At 36.4% G+C, this 24,548-nt stretch overlaps 7 protein-coding genes and 1 pseudogene across 7 annotated transcripts in view; 4 read left to right on the top strand and 4 right to left on the bottom strand.

Moving 5' to 3' along the window:
- Nucleotides 1–843: 843 nt before the first annotated feature.
- LOC18030488 (glycosyltransferase family 92 protein At1g27200) lies at nucleotides 844–2,765 on the top strand. Its single transcript, XM_006411830.2, has one exon. It carries the CDS (start codon nucleotides 954–956, stop codon nucleotides 2,715–2,717), a length of 1,764 nt encoding a protein of 587 aa, XP_006411893.1. The 5' UTR covers nucleotides 844–953; the 3' UTR covers nucleotides 2,718–2,765.
- Nucleotides 2,766–5,611: 2,846 nt separating this feature from the next.
- LOC18030487 (cytochrome P450 81F1) lies at nucleotides 5,612–7,325 on the top strand. The gene is made up of 2 exons (XM_006411829.2): nucleotides 5,612–6,526; nucleotides 6,634–7,325. The coding sequence occupies exons 1-2, from the start codon at nucleotides 5,639–5,641 to the stop codon at nucleotides 7,249–7,251; spliced, it is 1,506 nt and encodes a 501-aa protein (XP_006411892.1). The 5' UTR covers nucleotides 5,612–5,638; the 3' UTR covers nucleotides 7,252–7,325.
- A 680-nt stretch (nucleotides 7,326–8,005) lies between these two features.
- On the top strand, nucleotides 8,006–9,207 carry LOC18030486 (annotated as a pseudogene).
- Nucleotides 9,208–10,319: 1,112 nt separating this feature from the next.
- On the bottom strand, nucleotides 10,320–11,767 carry LOC18030485 (truncated transcription factor CAULIFLOWER D). The gene is made up of 5 exons (XM_006411827.2): nucleotides 11,583–11,767; nucleotides 11,333–11,386; nucleotides 10,846–10,888; nucleotides 10,658–10,719; nucleotides 10,320–10,488 (listed from the first exon to the last, which is right to left on the bottom strand). The coding sequence occupies exons 1-5, from the start codon at nucleotides 11,765–11,767 to the stop codon at nucleotides 10,320–10,322; spliced, it is 513 nt and encodes a 170-aa protein (XP_006411890.2).
- Nucleotides 11,768–13,558: 1,791 nt separating this feature from the next.
- Nucleotides 13,559–16,375, top strand: LOC18030484. Its single transcript, XM_006411826.2, has 6 exons — nucleotides 13,559–13,721; nucleotides 13,977–14,405; nucleotides 14,796–15,109; nucleotides 15,213–15,266; nucleotides 15,362–15,843; nucleotides 15,934–16,375. The coding sequence occupies exons 2-6, from the start codon at nucleotides 14,014–14,016 to the stop codon at nucleotides 16,120–16,122; spliced, it is 1,431 nt and encodes a 476-aa protein (XP_006411889.1). The 5' UTR covers nucleotides 13,559–13,721; nucleotides 13,977–14,013; the 3' UTR covers nucleotides 16,123–16,375.
- A 353-nt stretch (nucleotides 16,376–16,728) lies between these two features.
- On the bottom strand, nucleotides 16,729–17,720 carry LOC18030483. Its single transcript, XM_006411825.2, has 4 exons — nucleotides 17,680–17,720; nucleotides 17,468–17,582; nucleotides 17,213–17,273; nucleotides 16,729–17,131 (listed from the first exon to the last, which is right to left on the bottom strand). Exons 1-4 carry the CDS (start codon nucleotides 17,708–17,710, stop codon nucleotides 16,853–16,855), a joined length of 486 nt encoding a protein of 161 aa, XP_006411888.1. The 5' UTR covers nucleotides 17,711–17,720; the 3' UTR covers nucleotides 16,729–16,852.
- Nucleotides 17,721–19,179: 1,459 nt separating this feature from the next.
- Nucleotides 19,180–20,451, bottom strand: LOC18030482 (lysine-rich arabinogalactan protein 18). The gene is made up of 3 exons (XM_006411824.2): nucleotides 20,438–20,451; nucleotides 19,701–20,343; nucleotides 19,180–19,445 (listed from the first exon to the last, which is right to left on the bottom strand). The coding sequence occupies exons 1-3, from the start codon at nucleotides 20,449–20,451 to the stop codon at nucleotides 19,359–19,361; spliced, it is 744 nt and encodes a 247-aa protein (XP_006411887.2). The 3' UTR covers nucleotides 19,180–19,358.
- Nucleotides 20,452–22,932: 2,481 nt separating this feature from the next.
- Nucleotides 22,933–24,548, bottom strand: part of LOC18030480 (suppressor of RPS4-RLD 1) — a 7,408-nt gene continuing 5,792 nt past the window's right edge. Inside the window, 7 exon segments of the mRNA XM_006411820.2 lie at nucleotides 22,933–23,424; nucleotides 23,521–23,618; nucleotides 23,700–23,790; nucleotides 23,877–23,918; nucleotides 24,020–24,111; nucleotides 24,190–24,289; nucleotides 24,383–24,469. Of these exon segments, the coding sequence (XP_006411883.2) occupies nucleotides 23,133–23,424; nucleotides 23,521–23,618; nucleotides 23,700–23,790; nucleotides 23,877–23,918; nucleotides 24,020–24,111; nucleotides 24,190–24,289; nucleotides 24,383–24,469 (802 nt within the window). The 3' untranslated portion in view covers nucleotides 22,933–23,132.

Below are 24,548 nucleotides of genomic sequence, written 5' to 3'. Positions count from 1 at the left end.
TGTTATTGACCCTTGTTACAAAAATTAAAATGTGATGTTATAAAAATGTAAATGACTATTTTTAGTAAAAAAAGAAAAGATTATTTTTAAAGTAGCACCTACGTTTTCAAATTATATACCAAATTGGACACCAAGCGACTCTTTGAAGCTTTGAAAAATCTTATAATTATGTTTGAAATGGCCAATACTAATTAAGGAAGCAGATTCATGGGATGCCAGAATTCGAATACCTATCTGTTCGAAGAATAAGGGATACATCATATATATGCATGCATTTATAGTCAGCACGGTCGTAAATTATTAATTGCGCAAAGTGTAACTAGATTCAATTTACATCAACGTGTATTGCATCGGATACCCCTAAAATGTTCGAATCGTATATGGAATAAGTATATACATTTATTTTCATAACAGAGCTGTCAAGTATGTGAAGAAATATCTTACCCCTTCAGTGTAAACGTGTGTAAAACATAGTTAGAACTTAAATGTTCTTTAGAAAGAAAAAAACGTAGTTAAAATGTCTGAAGTTTGTTTTTTTTCTAAAAATTGTATGAAGTTTTTTGGGTCGAAATTTGTATTGTGTATGAATTTAATCTTTGACAAAATTATAAAACTGCTAAAGATGTTTGCATATCACTCCATTATAAACATCTTACGCGAACGAGAAATGTTATAAATAAAAAGAAAAAAAAAACATCTTAAGCGAGCTAATTTATTAATATCAGATTTTGCAATTGTCTTGCTATTATTCAGTTCAGTAACGTCAGTTTTTTCCTGCTATTTTCTTGGGTTTTAGAATTCGTCTTCCTTCCTCCATTCTGTTTGGTCGTCGAATTTTTTGTTTCTTTAATTCAAAGAACATAATGTAAGAATGAAAAGAAAAAAGAGAGAGAGAGGATATTTTTTTGAACATAATGAAGAAAACAAGTTAATTGTTGGATACGTAATCGAAAATGACGCTATCCTTCAAGACTTGTTCTTCTTCTTCGTCTTCTCATTCTCCTTGTTCGAATCGATCAACACCAAAATCATTCTCCGGAGACGATTCTCAATTCTTCCATCAAAAAAGCTACAGAGCACACACCACCACACTCTTCTTCATCCTCGTTTCTCTCTCCTTCTTCGGTTTTTTCTCTCTCTATTGTTCCCCAAACGCCATTTCTCGCGCTGCTCTCTTTGCCACGACCCGCCAGGCTAAATCTGGAATCGTCAATTACGTGATCAACGCTCAGGATTCGAGCCATCACCAATCAATTCGCAGGATCAGAGCCGAGGCTGTTCTCTGGCCAGGATGGGAGATTCTGGTGATCGTTTCACCGGAGGAGAAGGTTATGCCGCCGCTTCCAGGGGAGGATTACACATGTTTTTACCCTAACGGCGAGAAATCCACGGCGAGGTTCACCGCTGTTCTCCCTTTCACGAATCGTACGGCATTCAGATGCAGCCTTCCAGGGATTTACCGCCACCACCACCCGATTCCGACTCCTATCCTCGCCTCCTCCAAATCCTTCCAAATCTCGCCGGAATCACGATGGCCTGATCTCCCTCTGTGGAATTTCGTTGTTTTCGAAGCAATCTCCACGGAAAACGACGTCGTTCTCTTCGTCAAGGGGCCGAATCGCGGATTGGGATCGAACAAACCTCCAGAGTCGTTTCGGTGCGTGTTCGGCGAGGAATCCGATTCCGCCATTAGAACCGCCGTGACGAGCTCCGTGCAAGAGGTTTTTCGATGCCCGTTCCCGAACGAAACGATCGATAACCCGGTCAAAATCTACCTCGAGACGGTGGCAACAAACAAGGAAGCGACGAAGACCGTCCCCTCGGTGGCGTACTTTAGCCCGAAGCGCAGGTTATCGGAGTCGCGTGAGAAATCGCTATTGTGCGCGACGACGATGGTGTACAATGTAGCAAAGTATCTGAGAGAGTGGGTGATGTATCACGCGACGATCGGGATACAGAGATTCATCATATACGACAATGGTAGCGACGACGAGTTAAACGACGTCGTTGAGCTGCTCAGGAGCGAAAGATATGATGTCACGAAAGTTTTGTGGATCTGGCCCAAAACGCAGGAAGCTGGGTTCTCCCACGCGGCGATGTACGGAAAAGATTCGTGCACCTGGATGATGTACCTCGACGTAGACGAGTTTCTCTTCTCTCCGGCTTGGGATAAACAATCTAAACCGTCGGATCAGATGATTAAATCTCTTCTACCGTCGGATCAGAGCATGATCGGACAGGTTTCGTTTAAATCGCTCGAATTTGGGCCGTCGAATCAGACGGAGCATCCACGTGGTGGCGTGACGCAAGGGTACACGTGTCGCCGAGAAGAAGAGCAGCGGCACAAATCGATCGTGCGGCTGAGCGCGGTGGAGCATTCGCTGTACACGGCGATCCACCACTTCGGCCTGAAGGGAGAGTATGAGTGGCGCGTGGCGGACACGGAGGAGGGAGTGGTGAACCATTACAAGTACCAGGCGTGGCCGGAGTTCAAGGCCAAGTTTAGGCGGCGCGTGTCCGCATACGTGGTGGATTGGACCAGAGTTTCTAATCCAAAGTCGAGAGATCGGACTCCTGGTCTGGGCTTTAGGCCCATTGAACCGAAAGGATGGGCCCAACAATTCTGTGAAGTCAGAGATTTGAGATTAAAGAGGTTAACCAAGAAATGGTTCGGATACTCAGAGGAAAACGGGTATAGAATGGCGTGGCAAAGATGAACTATGGTTATTTTGTGCTAATAGCATAGGTGAAATTTTTGGGTTGGGTAAAAATACTGAAACTAAACTACTTCGCAATCTAGTTAGATTTTTGATTTACTTTTTGTAGTCTAAAAGTGCCATTTAAAATTATAATTTTGCAGTGAATTTGTCATATATCGACATATACTTAGCCTATTTAAACTATACAATTATGTTTTAAATATACTAAAGAGAATGTCATAAAAAGACTATTGATCCAAATTTTCTAACCTGAATATGATATGTCCTTTTCTAATCAGTTTATAATCCCGAGGTAAAGTAATAATGCAAGGGATAATGTTTGTGTGGTTACTTCTGATTGGAATTATTGCCACCATTGATTAAACGTATCTACCGCCACCCACGTATATACGGGCTAGTGGTCACAGGTCGATATCAGAGAGTCCATGTACACAGGACACGAGCTTTTTTCAAAATCGGCTCCGACTAAAAATACACTTAAAAACAATATTGTTTTCACGTGTTTTAAAAATACACTTAACTAAAAACAAGATACTATGAGGAGTTTAACTGCGATTATACGGGTTTTTTTACTCGCGAGAGTCTATGTATATATGTATATATGCAAACATGTATGATCAGGATATTAATTATACGACAGTCAAGTGTGTGATATATATCCTTTTCATTACAACTTACAAGTGTCGTTCCTAATATCTACACAATTTTGATCTGGTTGGTTAATAATATATATACTAACCTATGATATGTATGTCAGTATCAACACACATGGTCAAGATCCGAGGAAGACCTATCCTTTTATGTTTTCTCTTTCTAATTTGAATTGACTTTTTCTTCTTTTTTTTTCTTATAGAGTTTTCAAAAAAAAAAATTCAAAGCTGTCATAATGAGTCGAATATAACAATTATATGAAGATATCCAAATATGTACGCATCCGTATTGGTGTGATTAATGAAATTTAAAGACTGAGCCTGAACGTAACCAAACTTTGTTGGTCCGAACATCCCAGAAACTTTAATGCACTTAATCAGAAAATCGTGTACGCAAAATTAGAAAGTAGTTATAGTCCCAAATAATCATGGGGTGTTTGGGAGGAGAGATAAGGACCACACAAAGAGATCCAGAGAGCTTTAATCCGGATCGGTTTAACAACGGATACGGCAGCGAGCACTACGTTTACAAGCTGATGCCGTTTGGAAACGGTCGGAGAATTTGTCCCGGCGCCGGATTAGGTCGGAGGATCGTGACATTGGCGTTGGGATCGTTGATTCAATGCTTCGAGTGGGAAAGTGTGAAAGGTGAAGAAATTGATATGACGAGAGTGCTGGGTTAGGTATGCGCAAGATGGATCCTTTACGTGCTATGTGCAGACCTAGACCCATTATGGCTAAACTTTTACGTAATTATTAGTGTTCATGTGTGAAAAAAACAAACAAAAACTTACAAGACTTTTTTTTTTGTTTTTTTAGTCATTGCACAAAACCAATTTTTAAATGCAGTATATCAGTATTCTGTATGATCTCCATGAAAATTTCAAGATATGCAGGGTTTACTACAATTTGTTAAAGATCTAGGAGTAAAAAGCCTAAATATTTTTAAATGTGTTAGTAAATTTAACTGAGAAACCTTAAAATAGTTAGGTTTCTAGTTTGGCGATGACGTGTATACCTTCAAGGAATCAAGGATGGGCCCATAGGTTCTGTGAGTCATGGATTTAAAACTCAAAAGAGGTTAACCACAAAATGGTTTATGTTCTATTCTAACAAATTAATAAGAAAAGAAAAACACGTGCATAAATTGTTAATTTTCTAACAAACATAGCTTTTTCAAATCTCCACCACGTCTTTGACTTATTACAATTATGACATAGAGATATACGATTTCGACATATGGGTTATTATTTACGTCTCTGATTCAATTCTCTGAAAGTAGTTAGCATGTGAGGTATGGGGGCGCGTACACCCGCTTAAAATTTGGATATTCAAATTTAAGTGTAAGGAATCTAAAAATATTTTTTAGATTAGATGAGTAAAATCTTTTTTTGCACCCCTATCAATCCACGATCAAAACTGCATTTTCTTTATTTTTTTTCCTTACCATTTATGCAACCATTGAAAAGATCCTCGAGAGGAGTTCATGTACCAACATGCATACGAGACTAAATGTAGTTACAACTATAGCCAAACTTTATAAGATTGGTGCAAACTTCCAAACTACTAGATGTGGTTAAAACTTCTTCTTCTTCTTTTTTTGTTTTTTTTTATAATTGTAACAATTGATGAGTGAGTTGTATTATTGTTTCCTTGGCTTTTGATTTCTTTTTCATTCTTATAAACTGAAATTTGTTTAATAATTTCTTGACATCTCGCGGCAAGCATGTCAGTGGAATTAACTGGTTTTGCATCTTTTTTGTCAAATTAATTGGTTTTCTAATAGTAATACATTTGTTTGAAATGTAGTATTGTTTCCTTCACTTTTTGATTTGATAAAAGAAAAATCTCACTTTGTTTATCAAATTATTAATAACCTCGCGGTAAGCAAAGCATGTGGGGTGCGATTACAAAACATTTTTTTCTTCAAAACATCAATTGTTTAATAAAAGAGATTTCGAAACTTCCGTCGTTTGGTTCATGACAAAAGAAAGAAAAGAAAGAAAAACAACACGCTTGATTATTTGCGTCTAGAAGTAATGAACTTTAAATAGTAACTAACTCCACGTAATTAACTTTAACAGCATAGAAACATACTAAAGAAAGAAAGAAAATAATACTAAAGAAAGAAAGGAAAAAAAAGACAAATCAATACTTTGAGAGTAGATTTTTTCTCTATTTATAAACCAAACAGGCATAAGCAGAAAAGCAAGAACACTCTGAGAAGTGAGAACTGCCGTCAAGAAAAAAAACACTCTTGAGAACAAAATGTTGTACTACTTCGTCCTTCTCCCATTCCTGCTACTTTTGGCTTATAAATTCCTCTTCTCCAAAACACACCGTTTTAACCTCCCGCCGGGACCACCGTCGCGTCCCATCGTCGGTCATCTCCACCTCATGAAACCACCAATCCACCGTCTCCTCCAACGTTACTCCGACAAATACGGGCCAATCTTCTCCCTCCGTTTCGGCTCCCGCCGCGTCGTTGTGATTACTTCACCTTCACTCGCACAAGAAGCCTTCACCGGCCAAAACGACGTCATCCTCTCTAGCCGGCCGCTCCAACTCACCGCCAAATACGTCGCCTACAACCACACCACCGTCGGAACTGCTCCTTACGGCGCCCACTGGCGTAACCTCCGCCGTATTTGCTCCCACGAAATCCTCTCCTCCAACCGTATCACCAATTTCCTCCACATCCGTAAAGATGAGATCCGCCGTATGCTCACGCGCCTCTCACGTGTCGGGTCTCACTCCGAAGACGACGGGAGCCGTTTCACTCACATCGAGCTCGAGCCACTTCTCTCAGATCTAACGTTCAACAACATCGTAAGGATGGTTACAGGGAAGAGATATTACGGCGACGAAGTCAACAACAAGGAAGAAGCAGAGCTTTTCAAGAAGCTCGTTTATGACATCGCCGTGTACAGCGGCGCGAATCATTCGGCTGATTACTTGCCGGTGCTGAAACTGTTCGGAAACAAGTTCGAGAAGGAAGTTAAGGCTCTTGGCAAGTCCATGGATGAGATATTGCAGCGTTTGCTCGACGAGTGTAGGAGTGACAAAGACGGTAACACAATGGTTAACCATTTGCTCTCTCTGCAACAACAAGAACCAGAGTATTACACTGACGTCACCATCAAAGGCCTAATGATGGTAAATTCTATACCTTATCACTCACTATATATCTCTCGATCTAACCTGATTTGAAATTGCAATAAAATTGTACCTGATTGTTGCCGTTGGTTTTCGAAATTACTCAGTCGATGATGCTCGCCGGGACAGAGACCTCCGCCGTAACACTAGAGTGGGCGATGACGAATTTGCTGAAACATCCAGAAGTGTTGGAAAAAGCGAGATCGGAGATCGACGAGAAGATCGGAAAAGACCGTCTGATCGACGAACCAGACATCGCCGTCCTTCCTTACCTCCAGAACGTTGTCTCCGAGACTTTCCGGCTATTCCCGGTGGCGCCGTTCTTAATCCCACGCAAACCGACTGAAGACATGAAAATCGGCGGCTACGACGTACCGCGCGACACGGTGGTGCTGGTTAACGCTTGGGCTATACAAAGAGATCCAGAGTTCTGGGAAGATCCAGAGAGGTTTAATCCGGATCGGTTTGACAATGGATGCGGCAGCGAGTATTACGCTTATAAGCTGATGCCGTTCGGAAACGGCCGGAGAATATGTCCCGGTGCCGCATTAGGGCGGAGGATCGTGACATTGGCGCTTGGATCGTTGATTCAATGCTTCGATTGGGAAAATGTGAAAGGGGAAGAGATTGATATGACGGAGAGTGCTGGGTTGGGTATGCGCAAGATGGACCCTTTACGGGCTATGTGCAGGCCTAGGCCCATTATGGCTAAACTTCAAATCTAGTTTAGCAGTCTATAGGTGAAAAAGAAAAAATGTAATAACTTTATTAAGTACCTATATTTTCTTTTTCCAGTCAACATCTTTGATTGATTTTTCTTTAATGTGTACTATTTCAAAAGTTTTGATAAAATCAGAACTCTTTAATTGTCATAGTGTTGAAATGACAAATATATAAATAAATAAACAATATATACATATATATACTATATAAATAAATAAAATATAATGCTAGTCTACTCTATATAGAACCATTCATTTTAAATTAGATATGGTTATTTCATTTGTCTAAGAAATTAATGTTCGTTTTCAAAACTTCAAATTATATGTCATGTATCGAAAAAGTATATATCTTTTCACTTGGATTTTTATTTATTTATTACAAAATAGATCTAAAGAAAATAAAATGAGAAGGAAAGAAAAATTTAACAAAAAAAATGAGAAGAAGTCACGTCTAGAGAAAGGGTACTTGTGAATATATTGTAATTTATATAGATCAATATATTTTCACAAAACTGGTTATTTGTCAAAAACGAAATTGGTTTGTGTTTTATACGGCAAAAAAAAAATAATATAATTTTGGAAATAGGAGAGGTAAAATCAGAAATCTATTACAAAACATAAAAACGTGAAACTAAAATATACGAGCTTTCCTACTTGTGTTAGATTGTCAGTCAGTTATTAATAGCCTATAAAACCGTATAGAGAGAAGTCTTTAAAATCGTCAGGGAAAGAAAGAAAAAAACAATCCTTTGAGTCAATGTCGAATTCCGAAGATGAGAAGAGGAAGGAAGAGGCGTTTTTAATATCGTCGCTGCCGGAGGAAGTGGCTGTGAACTGCCTGGCTCGACTATCGAGCTTGAATCACGCGGCTTTATCTCTCGCCTCCAAGAGTTATCGCTCGCTAGTGGCTTCGCATTATCTATACAATACCCGATTGCTGATGGATCGCACCGAATCATACGTCTACGTATGCTTACGAACCCCTCCTCCTAACCCAAAACCACGTTGGTATATCCTCCGCCGCCGTAAAGACGCTTCCTCCGCTGATCTGATCTCGATCCCTTGGCTCCCCTCTCAGCCTCGGGAGGGATCCTCCGTGGTGGTGGTGACTTGGGGGATCTTCTTAATCGGTGGACTGATTAATGGGACGAAGCGCAGTCGGGGTTTCTGGATCTTGGATTGTAAGACTCACACGTGGCGCCGACTCCATTCCATGAGAGTGGCTCGAGCTTACGCGGCTGCTGGCTTCGTTGACGACAAGAAGATTTACGTGATAGGAGGGTGCGATGATAACTAGGGAGAGGCATTCGACCTAGAGACTCTGACTTGGAATATGTTGCCGCCGATGCCTGGACGCAAGGGATTCAATAGGATTATCCACGACAGTGTGGATAGGGATGATAAGATTTACGTTGTGGATGCAACGGATCGAACCTTTTATTACTCGCCGAGTGAAGGTCGATGGGGAAGAGGGAATCGTGGTCATGTGAAAGAAAACCCTAGGGATTGGTGTATGATTGGTGATTTGCTCTACTGTCTTAGTAGACACGGGACTATATTTTGGTGTGAGCCAGATGAGTTGGATTGGCGTCAACCTGAGGTGATGATGCAGACAAAGGAGGTCAAGGGTTTGGGGTCTCTTTTCTTCCAGAGTGGTCCACTTTGGTAAGCAGTTGCTTGATCTTTGGGAGAGTGAAAAGGCCTTGTATGGTTTAAACCCCGAAAACAAGAGCACGTTTACTTCCCGGGGCCAGGCTGAGCAGCTCTGGTGGGAACATTGTGCTCTTTTGGGACGTCGCCGAGGGGGATCATCTTGAGATTTGGTATGCCGAGATCTCCTTGGAGAGACGCCAAGGAGGCGAGATTTGGGGCAACATTGAGTGGTCCAGTCTCGTCATGATCGTTGATCCTTTCTTAGGTCGCTACAAGGTTTTGCATTCTGTTTCTGTCGATCTCTGAAACTCTTTGTCTCTTTTAGTTGTTCTTGTTTTTCTATATCATCTATCAAGTTCTTTCAGTTTCTCTTCTGTTATCTTTTTCTTCTTCGAGTTGATTTTCCGGTTTTAATTGTTTCACGTTCGTCCAGTGAGATGTTCTGCAGTTTTACATCTCCCCAAAATTTAAATTCGTTTTAAGTGCAAATGGTCTTTTCTTTTTCTTGTCGGCTTTAAAAATAACACATTGAGCTGACACAATTTTGTGTTCATCACCAGCTTCCATGGGAGACTCATATAGAGCTCATGGAGGTGTTGGAACAAAAAAAAAAGGTTCATAATCTTAGTAAAACAGACTAAGAGGATACAAAATATCAAATGAGAGACTTTCCTATATATGGTTCATATATTAAATTAAGAGATTATGTTTTGTTAATATATTTGGCACGATAAGAGGAGATGTAATTTTGATACAACTGCGTGAATATTATCCATATTGGATGATTGAATCTAAGAGTAATGCAAACGAATTTAAATCAATTTATTATAGAGTAATTTAAAGTTTATGTTGGGATGATTGCAAAATTGTTCGGAATATGATATTTTCAATAACATAAGTTTAAAATATTTTTTTTTAGAAATAGACAAAGGGAAAGGGTCTATAAATCTGGATACAAATGATATCAACATTATTATCAGATAGATATATTCATATAAATTTTGATTGAAATCCACGATAAATGTTTATTCTATTGATGAAATCTCCAAGTTAGTCCGAAGAGGCTAATTAGAGATATCCAAATGTTTACTTTCAACTTCCAAATATTGCTGAAATGAAGAAAATAAATAGAAATAAGCAAATAATCAACTAGAATACATACGACATCTTAATAGTAGAATAGTTTGACATTAAAATAACAGCATACTGAACTTACTAATGTTTTTACTTTCTATGTAAGATATATACTAAGATGCTAGAAACTGAGTTTTAACAAATGAGATGGTTCGATGTTAGTCTTTTTATACAGTAATAAATATCAAAATCATGTCAACAATGTAATTCTATATGTGAAACGTGAAACCGTAAAAAGAATTATATACAAAATGCTTTACGGTCAAAATGCTCATTGTTTAACTTTAAATATAATTTTCAAAAGACATAAAAAAGGTAATTTTCGAAAATAATTGGTATCTATATAAATTTACCTTCCGAGATCGAATTTCATCCAATGTCTTCTGGAGTAATTTCTCTTGATAAGCAATTTCATCTATAGATTCCCATTGATTTGGATTTTTCAAAAAATACCTGAATTTTGAAAAGAAATGAGAAGAACTAGTATTAAAGATATACAAAAATTCAATATCCTTATCCATCAAATAAATATTTATAAATATATAGAATATCATTATATATGTATATATAATTACAGATAATTTAAAGAAAAATAAACGTTTGTATAAAATAATATATTTACCCCAGCTGTTTTTCGACGTTGGCCAGTTTGACATTGTATTCGCGGATTTCATCTTCGATATCCTAAATTTAGAGAAAATTGGATGGTTAAATAGAAAAAAGACTTGCATATTTTGATTTTTTATACATGAAATCTTTTAAATAATTGATTTTTTCTTAATATTGTAGAAATTTTGTCTATCCACATGCCTTTGATGGAGTTTGATAACGAACCCCGTCGCCAAAATTTTCACTGCACAAAATAAAAATAAAAACTAAACTACGATATTCTTGTCATAAAATACTAGAATATATAAAGCAAACAATGGCATAACTAATTAGAATCAATTTAAACTTTACAATATATGAATACAAAAACCTCAAGTTCGATTCACTATACCTTGATTCCAAACGCATGGTATTGACCCACCGTCGTATAAACTGAATTTACCCGTATCAATCCAGAAGAAAAAAATTATGATTACATAAAAACAGTATTTATCCGCAAATAATTATGGATAAATGGTTTGATTGCTATGAGGATATTTACCGGTTCATCTTTGAGGCTGTATGGATGGACCGACCGGTTATAATATGGTGGTCATGCATAAAATAAAATAAAAAATTTTAAAATCACACAACAAAATATCATATTTACTTGAAATTCTTAGATGCATAATTAACACCATGAGTCTACCTTCCACGTCTATAGCAAGGCAGCTCGAGATACTTGTGTATGGTCTCTTCGATCCTATAATCATAAACCGTTATTTATACAAATTGATAACATATTTTTGAAAAAATTGACTAAATTAACAAGAAGAGCGATGCTTTCGAGATCAGATCAAATAAAAATATACTATGACTAGAGGACAATAAATAAACTTAAACAAAATTCTCTTAACATTCATACCAATAAACTTATTCAAAAACCTTACAAGGAATACCTTGTTTTGGAATCAAAAAGGAAAAGCTTTCCAGAAGGAGAGAAAAAAACCAGAGCAATTTGAACATCACAGAGAATATATAGTTCATAAGCTTTCTTCAAAAGCCCACTCTTTCTTTTGGCAAATGCGATATTTCTTTGTTGTTTATCCTCTATTTTTTTCATCTGTATTTTCACTCTTCCCATTTTTTTATCTGGTTTCTCCTTCCTTTCACAATGGTTATTAGTCGCAATTAGCTTTCAAACTTAACATATAAATATGCTTCAACAGTTGCGGTTATAAGTTACTTATATAGTAGTTATGGCGTATGGGAAAAGACTATACATGTCTATACTTGTAGATTTTCCATTAAATTATATTAAAATTTTATTTACTTTCTAATTAATTAAAATTAATTATCAATTAATTCAATAAAATTTTTATTTTCTTAATCCAACTCTTGTCCCCACATGTCATAAATGATATATATTTTAGAATTAATCTGTCTGTGTTAACTAGCTGTGTGTATGCTTTGGGTTATGGATATGTTAAAATCAATGTATGAATGGTAACTGTTAATTACGTCCTGTATATTTGTTTCTATATAAATTAATGAGTATATTATATCAAATAAATAATCTATGATTAAAAGTAGATCGTAAATTTTTTTTTTTCATGTACACATTAGATTTTGCATGCATAAGAAAGAAATAATAAATTAATATTAGATTAAATATTAACATGCATCAGAAATAATAAACATGCATAAAATTAAAGCATGCATGCATGATCATATCTCTTCCCATATCACCAATGCTAATAATAAATATTCACTGGACGGTAGTTCAAAAAGCCATTTCTCAATCTTGGTGATATATATGGGAGGAGATGATCACTGGACCATATCGATTCCGAGTCATACACATTTCTCAATGGCAATCACTCGACCAGACCAGTCGTTGTTAGACTGCTTGTTGACATGCTCGATCAGTAACGGTACACTGACTTCGCGGTAAGAAAGACGCAGTTACCACGCTGTTTAATCTCTCGATACATGTTGAGAACAAGGCGACGATTGTACAATCCCAATATGTGCGATTATCTTATAGCACTCATGGATCCAGCAGTTGGTCAAGAAGGTGGGATTTCTCTTCTTGTTGACGTTGTTGAATTAGGTTCTGATAAGGGGAAAGAAAACGCAACAACCGCTCTTCTTCAACTTGCTAAAAACAGCGATCGCTTTTGTGATATGGCTCTTAAAGAAGGTGCATGTGATTCCTCCGCTCGTCGCTCTATCTCGATCCGAGCACCCTCCGAAGCTGAGAAAAGGTATTTATATTTGAATATAAACGTCAAAGTTGCAAACGCAAAGAAGTTTTTCGTTTACATTTGTAGTTGACAAATATATTTCAATTGTGCAGGCACAAGCTATCTAAGGAATCAACGACATTGAATCGCCCGGACATGGCTACTGAACTGAGGTTTTGCATTACTAATGTGGTCTTGTGTGATATATGTATTTTGTGTGTATGTGTATTTTTCTTCTTTCTTTCACTTGAATACTAAGAGATAGTTGGTAAGAAAGAACATTTGATTTCATTCCATGTAAGATCTATACAATAATAAAAATTCTCACATATCGAGATTCTCATATATCCACATTTTTTTCTTTTATTTAATATACCGAGATTTGTAATATGAATGAAAACAAGAACTGATTTCTTAACTAAATTTGATACATTGCCATATTGAACTAGGGAATATATTATGACACAATCCAATATTTCTAATTGGTCCATATTCATGATTTAGGAAATATATCTTCATTGGATAAAAGATTACAAAAATGTGTACAATAATTTCAAATAGATAACCTCATAACACAACATTTTTTTTTTTTTGTCAAAGAGAAGAGTCCGAAAAAAAAAAAAAAGTCAAAGTTGTCGAGTGGAGTAGACCCCCACTGATAATATCAGAGGATAAAGTGCCAAAAGAAACAGTGACTCTCGGCCATAAGAAATCGTCGACCACTGATTTTATAGTGGTGTGGTTATGGGATCTCCGTCGTTTCTCCGTCGCGTTTCTCACCGCCGGTTTTAATCCTTCTTTACTGCTTCTCCTTCTCTATCCGCCGGGAAATTCGGTGAACCTGTCCAATTGGTAATTTACCGTTTTTTTTTCCTGTGCTTTTTAGGGTTTTCTGCTCTATTGTTTTGTATCTGAAATTGCGGTCTCATCAACGATTAAGCTTCGAATTTCCATTAGGGTTTCGTGTCAATTTTTGTTCTTCCTCAATTTCGTCCTTCCAATTTTGACGCGTATCTATATGTATTTTGGGCATAAGCGTATCTGTTCCGATCGAGAATTTTATTCAATTTTCGGTCTCTTTCTTCATTAAAAATGATGACTTTGTAGGGTTTAACTGAGAGGAAATCAAAAGAAGGATTTTGGTATGGAGGTGAAAGAATCGAAGGTAGAAATGGTTGATGACTCGGTCAATAAGGAGATCGGGGACTTACCCAAAGATGTTGAAGACAAGTCTATGCCGTGTACCAGTAACTTCGAGGACCACAGTTTCTATAATGTCGAAGATCTCCCTGAGGATCAATGTGTTGGTGGTGATGCTTCTAGTAACAAAGAGGTCGACGAGGAAGTTGATGTATTGGAATGCACGGGTTTTGATGATAACAATGAGGTTGAATTCTCGGAATGCAATGATGGGACTGATGCGTATTCAAGCTCCTTTAGTGGAACGGTTTCTGAAGATGAGAATGAAACAGCTTTGAATGATCAAGAAGCTGATTCCATGATCTGTAATGATACTTCTCTGCCATTCTGGGTGAGGTAAGCTCCTCTCTCACACTTCAGAACGAGTTATTTTATATGAAAGGATTCCGCATTATTCTCGCAGATCCGTGTGTAATCCAAATCTAGGGTTCCATGAAGGTGTTTGTTGTGGCTTAAAACCAATATCAGAATGAGTAAAACGTCCACTACTTGATTTGGAATTTTGTAGATTTTTCATGGATTAGGTAGCTTGTCTATTTTTAATTGAACACCATCAATTCCATCTTTGTGTGCTTGATTCTGAAAGTTTTATTGAGTTACTTTACTACTACTTAGTTGCGTCTCTGATCTATCTCTCCTTTTAAGGAAGTCAGGATAAGATTTGCTATGTATTGTGTGAATGGTATGCAATTCTTTATTATATTCCTTTTTTTTTTTTACTGGCAGAAAGAAGAAGCTGACTGATCATTGGAGGAGGTTTATACAGCCTATAATGTGGCGGTGCAAATGGGTCGAACTCAAAGTCAGAGAATTTCAAAAACAAGCAGAGATGTACGACAAAGAACTCCAAGAATCTTGCCAAGCCAAGCAATTGGAGTTGGAAAATCTCGAATCAGAAGAAGTTGGGATAAAGGCATTGTCTCCTCTTCCATGTCATACTCAGAAAACCCGACTCAAGAAGAGGAAAACAAGAAAGCGAGTTGAAGATGCGTCGGATATTCAATCCTATGCATTGAACCATAATCTCTTCTCTTATAACGGTATGGAACAAGTTTTGGTTTCTAATCTTTCTGGTCGTGCTCAGTGTTCATGTGCCATTACTTGTCTAAATATTCCTTTTCACTGTTTCTTATCTCTTTACAGAATACCGGAAATCTTTTGCGGATATTGCTCTCAATGATAACTCCCGCAACCTAGGTCTTGTGTTCTGAACCTCAGCTTTTGGTGTGATCTCAATCCTTTAGAAGATTTTGATCTTACGAATATTTTATTTTTGTATCCTGGGTCATCAGATAAAAAGAATAAGAGCTCCAAGGAGGAGGCAGTTTTCTGTGAAGAGATACCACCTCTCGAGTTTAGGGAAGGTGATGCATTCCTGGAACAGATACTTTTGAAGATTGAAGCTGCAAAGCTTGAAGCCAATAACTTGAAGAACCGAGTAGACAAGGTGGTGAATGAAAATCCAAGTAGGTTCTCTTCGGTTAATACATTGAATCTGCTTGGATCTGCTGATGTGCTCACCAGCTCGGAGCAACAAAAGCCCCAATTGGCTATCAAGAACGAAGATGAGAAACCGGTCATTTCTGAAGAAAAGCCGGTTAAATCTGCTTCAGTTTCATCTCAGCAGGACACACAACCTGAAGACGACGAGACAGGAGATATTTTATTGTCTGAAATTGTGGCTTCAAGGCGAAGAGAAGGGAAAGCTGTTGTTCCCGATAAGAAACTACAGAAGACCGAACAAACTCCAGTTGAGGAAGGTCCATCAAGACCTGTAAGTTTCTGCAAAATCATTAGAACTACAGAAAAAAAAAAAAAAAAAACCATTACGCCTTCTAATATGCCTTTGTTTAACTCAATGCAGGCAAGAAAAAGAACACCACGCAATCTTGATATGGTGGTTAAGGAAGAGACTAACCCAAAGAGGCGTAAAGTTTCAAGGGAGAAGCCAAAGTCAAATGGGATGATGGCTTCTAGGTTTAAGCAAACCAACAGGAAGAGAAAGCGAGGAAAACGAAGGTCAGGCTCTGCTGGATTACGAAGAAGATCCTAAAAAACTCTTGAAAGTTTGAAGAAACAAATCGGTGAGACGGTGATCTTGGGTTCGTAAAGTGTGTTCATTCTTAGGCATCCTTAAGCTTTAAAGTACAGAGAGATTATATTATAGAGTCGCAGCGTTTTGACTCTTTGTGTTAAAAACCTCATCATCAAATCTATTCAAACTCATGATGTTGTTTATGTATTTCTGACTAAATTAACTTTGGAGCGTTGCTTCTCTACCTTGATAATTTATATAGTGATGAAAATTTTCTGCAGCAGCTATAATTTATCTGTCTGTTTGTACTGTTTTATTTTCAAAGCGAATTGGCGTTATTCTACTTAAGAAATTAAAGTCTACAACATAAATTTTTTAGCACAAAATTCTACAATCCTAAACCTAAATCTACTATAACCAATCAGGACACTCTATTTTCCTAAAATTGTATTTTTCCATTATTTCTAATGTATCTAATGTCATGACTGATGATTACCGACTTAGTTTCTTTAGCTGTAGGCATTTGGCGGGGTTCTAAATGAAGATTTGAAATGATCACTTATGTAATTTTACAAAACAAATTCATACTTGATGTGGTTTAGTCCCAAAATACATAAACTCGTGACTGTTTCCACATATATATAAAACAGGAACTCAGAATATTGCTAATTTTCAGCGATGCAATCTCTTGAACTAGAGATGGAAAAAAAAAGATGAATAGGAGATTTAAGAATGTTTGGTTAAATCATTATTTCAAATACATTCTTCTTGAGAGTTTGGCAGAGACAATGGCCAAAATGGTGACGGTAGGGACGAATATAACATCAGGTATGAGTTTGATTAATTTTAGCTGAGGAACATTCTCTCCTGCTCTCTTAGCGGCCATAGCCGCCGGCGGAGATACTATTCCGGTGATCAAAGTGACGTCATCGAGTTTACTTGGACTGACTCTCTTTGTAATGAACTCTACGAACACTTTCTTCTTCTCTTCTTCGTCTTTCGCTTCCTTCCACCGCACGAAACAATCCTAATTAATCAAATATCTATTGTGTTAAAAATTAAAAAAAAAACAATTCATAAGTTTCTTTGTGTCGAGGAAAGGACTTGCCTTTATTTCTTCCGGGGTCGGGAAATCGAAGTGTCGACCTGGTAAAGCCGAGTTGAAGTTGCTATACATTCAATAGATCAAAATACAGTTATTATGTAAAAACTACTGGCCATAACTTAGACTAATTCCGGAGTTTATAAACCAGAATTTTTCTAAAGATAATAAACCATTGTTTCGACGACTGATCAAAATGGAATTATTGGACTACAACAATTATATATGACTAAGAAGTTGAGACTTGATGAGTATTCTTACTTAAAGATGTCTAAAACAGCAACATGGAAATCGTCGAAGTTGTTGATAGCTTTTTGGGTGAATTGTTTGTAGAGTGAACCCATTACCATATTCATCATCTGCGTCGGTGGTACCCCTACGCCATATACCCAAATCAACAGAAACGAGTATTGTTAAACGATCGGATTAATATAATTAATGTCGTTAATTGCTAGGTTAAAGAAATGCAAAACCTTTGCCGAGAAAGCCCATTGAACCCCCCATATTGTCTAGAAGTTTTTTAATCTTTTAAGAGAGGAAATTGTATGTGAATACACATATTTGTATTGATGAGGGGGAATCATTGACTTGGCTTGGTGGGTTTGGGTCGTTGCATGAAGGCAAGAATCTTGAAATCTCATACACATGACCTTGGTTTACGTATAACTTGTGCTTTCTCTAAAGGTTAACTATTACAAAAACTTTTTAGCCTTTTTGATTCATACATCTTCTTTTGGATTAGAGACCAATATTATCATCATATCAGTTTTTAGTTTGTATCAATTAGTAGTCAGAATTGTTATAAGATTAATTTGAAAAATGAAAGCTTTTGTTCAGATTCCCGCAAAAGCTTCCAACCGTGTTATTGAAATATCAATTATCCCATGGCACACTAAAACACAAAACAAAAAGAGAAAAGCATTTTCTTTAATTCTTTTTTTCTGTTACGTCTGGAGATGTTATTTCTCTAGGTCTTTGTAACTTACCTTTGCTTAAAAACTGCGTCGTCTGTGAATCTTTTTCATTTCTTGACAATGGAGTAATGTACTTTTGATTAAAGCTCCTTCCCCTATTTTCTTTTTACGTAATAAGTCTTAGTATTGGGGGAAAAAATCAATTTATTTTACTTTTCCCTCACACCATTTTATCATATGTCAATATGAAGTTTTCAAATCTATTTCTCTTATAAGAAGACAAACATATGATTCTAGCTGCTTGGACAGATACAACAAATAAACATTGTTTTATATTATTGGATCCATCCATTCATGTCCAGTCATAAATTTTAGACAGTTCATTTATAGCAACTTGGCCACTTGAGTTTAATTACTTGACAGGTATGAATTACCCTTTCTACCTTTTTTAAAACTAAGATCCAACTAAGTAGCTGACACTTTCATATTCGCGTAAAAATATTTTCAAATGTAAATGTTTCTGTCTGATGAAAATACCTTGAATACCAAGTCGAGTCTACTTAAATTATGTTCTTTTTCATAAAAAAAACCTTAACATGGCAACATCAATCCCTTACATTGCAAATAATTGTTAGTATTATCACTATCCAAATTTTATATACTACATTGTAAACAAAGGTCAAAATTTGTAGAACTTATTGTTTCATTACATGATACAAACGTCCGGTACCGGTATATTTAGTGATTTTACTAACAATGCAAATTTCATTGACTAATAATTTAAACATTCATACAAAGTTTATGGCACTGTTTTGCTTTTGTTATAGACGTTCACAAATCACAACTGCATTAGTATGAGGATTAGTTTGTTATAGACGTTCACACATCACAATTCACAATCACAATCACAAGATAGTATCCAACTATACATAATATAAGATGTATTAGTTCTATATTAATTTTGTATGTGTCATTTTCAGTTAAGGACTCGGACCCATCACTAAAGACAATTGTCTGCAAAAGAAAAGAATAATCAATTTGTAGTAACAAAATCATCACTGACAGATCTCAACTTCTTTTTTCGTATATAATTATTTTCGTATATAATTATAAATAAAATAAAAGGAAACAAATTAAACGGTATAATAAATTAAATAATACTCATACCAAATTCGTAAAGAAAGTGACAATGGGTAAGGTCAAAAAAAAAAAAATTAAGGAGTGAAAAAATAAATAATTTAGAAGGCCATAACGAGAACGGCCCACGCGGTTGCAGCCGCTCCTATCGCTACATTCCGCAATGCACTTGTGCTCTCTGCTCCGCTCTGCATTAATTCCATATAAAAATTACAAAAAAATATAACGAAAATTGAAATGGATGTTTAAATGTGGAGAATGTCTCTAAAAATTCCAGATGTAAAATCTCAAAATTGCTTTCTATAACCGGAGAGATCCTAAACCAAAACTAGACTAATTATTTTTTCTTGTTATCTAAATCATAATTAAAAATGGCAATAGGAAGATTCATACTTTGGCTTTCGAATTTCATCATTTTTTATTGAAATTTAAGGCTAATGTACCTGATCGTCGGCGGATGTGGCCGGACCGGGAGAAGATGCGTCGGAGTCAGGTCCAGGAGCTTCTGCCGGTGGTGCAGGTGGACTGTCAAGTTCCGGAGCCGGAGCCGGTGCTTTTTGATGCTTCTTCGCCGCCTTTTTATGCTTGCTCGGAGCCGGAGCCGGTACATCGGCAACTGGAGCGGCTACCGGAGCCGGAGGAGTATCAGCTTCTGGTGCTGGAACCGGTGGAGAGCTCACTGGAGCAGAAGCTTTTGGTGAAGGAGCCGGAGGAGAGCTCTCGGGAACAGGAGCCGGAGGCGGAGATTTAGGTGACTCGACCGGTGAAGAAGCCGGAGTTTTCGCCGGAGTTTCAGTAACGGCGGGGGCTTTAGCAGGGGAAGTAGTTGGAGTGGAGACCGGAGATTGGCCACCGACACCGGCAACGACAATGCAGATCAATGTAATCGTTAGGAGGAAATTGCGTTCCATAATTTGTTTTTTTTTTTTCGAATTTCTATCAGAGAAGAAAAGAATTTGGAAAGAGAGACTATAAGTGAAACTTGTAGTTCTTATCAAACTGTGCTGTTTTGGTGAAAGAGAAGTGTGGTTTTTATATTTATAGGCGATGAGAAGAGATCTGGACCGTTGATTGACAAAAGGGACCCTAGACAGATGTAGCCGTTGGAACAGAGCATCATAATAACATGTATCGGTTGTAATGTGGGGCTCAAGAACTTTATTTTTGTATTTTCTTTTACAATGTGGAGTACATTTTTTCTCTCTTTTTTTTGGTTGCTTTGTTTTTGGGAAAAAAAAAAGATTCTCTTGCCTTTTTATCTGTCTTGTTATGAGTTAAATATATATATATATATATATGCATATGGTAGGTATTTTATAGCATGTGAAATTTCAATTCGAATTTGGGTAAGGTTATCTGTGATCGTCGGATACAACATTAATTTATATTGGAAAATATCTATTTCAAAATTAAGTGATTATACTAATTGGATTTGAAAATGATAATGCTCACACAATTGTAATTGACTGATTTTACATTTTGTACGATAGGCTGTATCACGGTCTACAAAGTTTAAATTACGAAATTTATTTTACTAAAAAATTACTCCCTCCGTTTCATAAAAAGTGTCGTTTTGACACTTTATTTTGTTTAAAAAAAAATGTCGTTTTAAATTTCAATGTAATTTTTAACATAAAATATTATTTTTAACCTTAATAAATTCAGAAAATTAATTATAAATATAATTTTAAGAGTCATTTTCTGTAAATTAATAAGGATATAAGAGACTTTTTATCTTATTCACAAAAATGTCAGAACGATACTCTTTATAAAATGGATGGAGTATTATGTTATTAATAAAAAAGATTAATAAACTCGAATGCAAAGTAAGAAATGTAGTCTCCAAAAAAAATGAAAAAGACAATGTAATCTAATTCGACGATAAGAAAGGAAAAATGAAACCGTAAACAAAAAGAGTCTTTGGTCGGAAGATATAGAAAGAGAGACAGCTGTTTGATTGAATTTGGATTGGTGCCCACACGGCTATATCTTGTCTTTACCTGTAAATTATGATCTCCCTTAATTAGTGATTGGGACTTTCATTATATAAATAATCTTTTTCTAATTTTTATATCTTCTCATTGTAATTTTACTTTCCTTGTCTTACATATTTGGTATTTATTATTTAAAAATTACAGCTAATTTGTTGTCACCGTCATTTCCACTGCGACTGGCTGTAACAACTACCACCTCCTTGGCTCCTTCTTTCTCTTTCAAAACCTTTTAATATCCTCATCAATATGATTTGTTTTTTTTTTATATATAGCTAAGGATAAAATTCTGCAATTTACCATGAGTAATCAATATGAAATAGAATCAAACCGTCGAACCAATAACGAAATGTATTGCTTGGGAGCTAAGATTTTTATTTCTTTTTTCTTCTTTTTGCTTTGTTGCATCCTTGTTTCAATGACTATTTGGAAATATTAAAAAGTATTCACAACGTTTTCTCTAGTTTATTTTTCAGGACTTAGAAAAGCAAGACACGTTTTGGACTTGCCATACTTAATGTTAACGTTACCATTTGTTATTTGCAAATTCCAAAGTAAAGACAATGACGAAAAGTCCAAACTTCGAGAGCGGCGCGTGTCGGTGGAGAAAATCCTAGCAAGTGTTATCGAATTTTTTTAGGCTTTGACGATTGTTGCAAACGATAAATGTGACTCGAATTTTTATGAACAATATTTGAGATTAATTTTCAGAACATACAACGGTCATATATTGATCACGGTATAGGTGGTGGTGCCAATCAGACGAGTCAGAAAATTAGCATTAAAAAAAGGAGTCGGACAAAATTAGCAAACAAAATAGGGAGATCCAAGAACATGACCTAACAAACAATAACACTTGCTTTTGTTTTTGTTATCAAAACTGAATTTGGTTCTAATTAGGATTGGCGCAGAGCGGATATCATGAATTTTGAGGATATCCGTGATCCGCTCCGCTCCGTCCGGATAATCATGTTTCTGATCCGTATCCGCTCCGTAACTATCCGAATATCCGTTTTTCGGATATCCGCTAAAAATTTGAATATTTGTCGGATATCCGATCCGCCCCATAAAAATATTTAAATAATAATATATTTAAATAAAATTTTAAAAAATCAAAATTTAGCTAAAAATGACAATATTTTCTTTAAAAATATATTTTTTTACTTAACTTATTAAGTTTTAATATTTATAATAATCAAATTTATAAAAAAACTCATAAAAATTACATTTATATATAATAATTATACATTTTATATGAATTATTATCTATCTATATATACATATATATTTATATCGGAGCGGAGCGGATATCCGTCTTAATTTATTTTAGTATTTGTGATTTGCTCCGTTTTTAACGGATATTAAATTTTAATATTTGCTTTGCTCCATAAAATTACGGATATCCGGATTTTTCGGATCGAATCGAGACGGATAACGGATCGAAACACATAACGGATATTTTGCCCAGCCCTAGTTCTAATTGCTATCCCAAGACAAATCCATAGGATGTTGATATGGGGAAATCCATTTACCAAACGCAAATGGGGAAAATGCAAGAAGCAAGAGAAAGAAAGAAAATGCTTATGCCATAATTTGTTGACTAGTAGTACAAGGCTTCGTAAATCATAAGCAAAATAATTCCGAGTGTTCGTTTCTTATGCTGACTTGTAATTTAAGACGAGAGAGATCATATTAAAATACATTATTAAAGCTATAAAATAAAATAGAACATGAGTAATGTCAAGAAAAAAACACAAATATGGCCCTATCAAAGCTTTCTTTTTGTTTTGTTTTTGTTTTTAAAAGGAAACAAATCATAAGCCGAAGATTTATGACTGAAACACAAGTTATCTTACTGCTCATGGTTGGTTAGCTTTCTTCAACTCAATTATCGTTGTAAGTGCTAAGTGCGGCGACAACCGATCCGGTTGTTGAAAAAGCCGAGGAAATATCCGGGTGATCTCTCCACGACGTGTTGATTTTCAGGGATGGGTATAACCAAGACTTAACCGAACCAACAAAGGAACCCGGTTCAACGTTAAGTATAGCCTCCCAATCGACCTGTAGCCCTTTTGGGATATTCTCAGTGAACTCCATGTTCGCAGCTAGCAGAAGTCCTAGTAACACTACAAATCCCGTTACCGCGGTTCCTCGAGCTAATGGCATAAAATTGTACCTGCGAAAAAACAGGTGCTTGCAATCAATTACCAAACATGTTCTGAGTGAGAGTGATCAATCATATGTTAAGTTGTCATTGTCATTGTCATTTTACCAGTAATATGTCATGCGTAAGATAGCGTCTCTAACGGTTTCTAGAGCTTCGAGTTCCGTAGAACCGTAACTCTCTCCACAATAGGCGTTGCATAAAGCCTGTGGATTCAGATGGACATTTGAGTTTGTTTTCTCAGAAGAAAAAAATATATGTATGTTTTGCGTATGCTTAGGTCTTACCTCCCAAGCTGAGGTCATTTCTTCATCAAAATCACTCCACCTCGCAGGTGTGCATGGAGTTCGAATTGCGAAATCGTACCCAAGCCTTCCCCTGAATAAAAAGACAAAGAGAAATTTGTTCAAGAAAGTGGTGATCAGGATTTCTGTGAAATCAACTGCATAAAAGAAAAGTTTTACGGTTTTTGAATGCAGGTGATTCTAGTTCCTTCAAGGCGTTTCCTGAAGATATAAGCAAAGTCAAGAAAAAAATAAATTTATTAATAACTGCAACAGTGAAGAGAAAACTTGTGGGTTTATATAGTAATAAACAAAAAATCTACCCTTCGAATGCGTTACTGTCGCACCAAGTAGCCACCCAGAAGTCCTCACCAACAATTTTGTGTAGCTCTTCACACGTTTCAGCACGCATAATCTGCATCCCGTGGGCAGTTACAGTAAGACAACAATGTCAAAACGAGAATCATTCATGCAAGAAGAAAGGGAAACTGACTTTTTCTATCTTCTCATCTTTAGATAGATCAATAACTTTATCTGCCTTGCTGCGTACAGAGAGTTTATCCTTGATGATGGTCTTTGCAAGATTCAGGGTTCTGAAGCAGCATATTAGAAATTGATCATTCCATGTAATGAGAAAAGTCATAATTGAATACAAGGAAAAATCTAACGTTCCATGCATACTCTACCTTTCATAATTTGGGAAGTAGCGCACTACTTTAGCTTGTCCGAGTACCATCGGCGTATGAGAACCAAACCCAGAATTAAACTCTTCACTGCAAATAGCATAAATAATCTCAACCACCCAAGTATTCAAATGAAACTACTAAAGTTCGGAGAAGGAATGCATGACAT

This window comes from Eutrema salsugineum, unplaced genomic scaffold, assembly GCF_000478725.1.
Source record: "Eutrema salsugineum unplaced genomic scaffold, Eutsalg1_0 scaffold_1, whole genome shotgun sequence".
In the NCBI taxonomy this organism is placed as follows: Eukaryota; Viridiplantae; Streptophyta; class Magnoliopsida; order Brassicales; family Brassicaceae; genus Eutrema; species Eutrema salsugineum.
This window is presented reverse-complemented; position numbering and strand designations above follow the sequence as displayed.

Coding starts and splice junctions, on each gene's coding strand:
- LOC18030488 (XM_006411830.2), top strand. CDS start 954: ATGACGCTATCCTTCAAGACTTGTTCTTCTTCTTCGTCTTCTCATTCT.
- LOC18030487 (XM_006411829.2), top strand. CDS start 5,639: ATGTTGTACTACTTCGTCCTTCTCCCATTCCTGCTACTTTTGGCTTAT. Junction 6,527..6,633: donor CCATCAAAGGCCTAATGATG/GTAAATTCTATA, acceptor GAAATTACTCAG/TCGATGATGCTCGCCGGGAC.
- LOC18030485 (XM_006411827.2), bottom strand. CDS start 11,767: ATGGGAAGAGTGAAAATACAGATGAAAAAAATAGAGGATAAACAACAA. Junction 10,889..11,332: donor CCTTGCTATAGACGTGGAAG/GTAGACTCATGG, acceptor TATTTTGTGCAG/TGAAAATTTTGGCGACGGGG. Junction 10,720..10,845: donor GTTATCAAACTCCATCAAAG/GCATGTGGATAG, acceptor CTCTAAATTTAG/GATATCGAAGATGAAATCCG.
- LOC18030484 (XM_006411826.2), top strand. CDS start 14,014: ATGGAGGTGAAAGAATCGAAGGTAGAAATGGTTGATGACTCGGTCAAT. Junction 14,406..14,795: donor TCTCTGCCATTCTGGGTGAG/GTAAGCTCCTCT, acceptor TTTTACTGGCAG/AAAGAAGAAGCTGACTGATC. Junction 15,844..15,933: donor AGGAAGGTCCATCAAGACCT/GTAAGTTTCTGC, acceptor AACTCAATGCAG/GCAAGAAAAAGAACACCACG.
- LOC18030483 (XM_006411825.2), bottom strand. CDS start 17,710: ATGGGGGGTTCAATGGGCTTTCTCGGCAAAG. Junction 17,274..17,467: donor GCTGTTTTAGACATCTTTAA/GTAAGAATACTC, acceptor TTGAATGTATAG/CAACTTCAACTCGGCTTTAC. Junction 17,132..17,212: donor CGACCCCGGAAGAAATAAAG/GCAAGTCCTTTC, acceptor TTGATTAATTAG/GATTGTTTCGTGCGGTGGAA.
- LOC18030482 (XM_006411824.2), bottom strand. Junction 19,446..19,700: donor CCACATCCGCCGACGATCAG/GTACATTAGCCT, acceptor GAATTAATGCAG/AGCGGAGCAGAGAGCACAAG.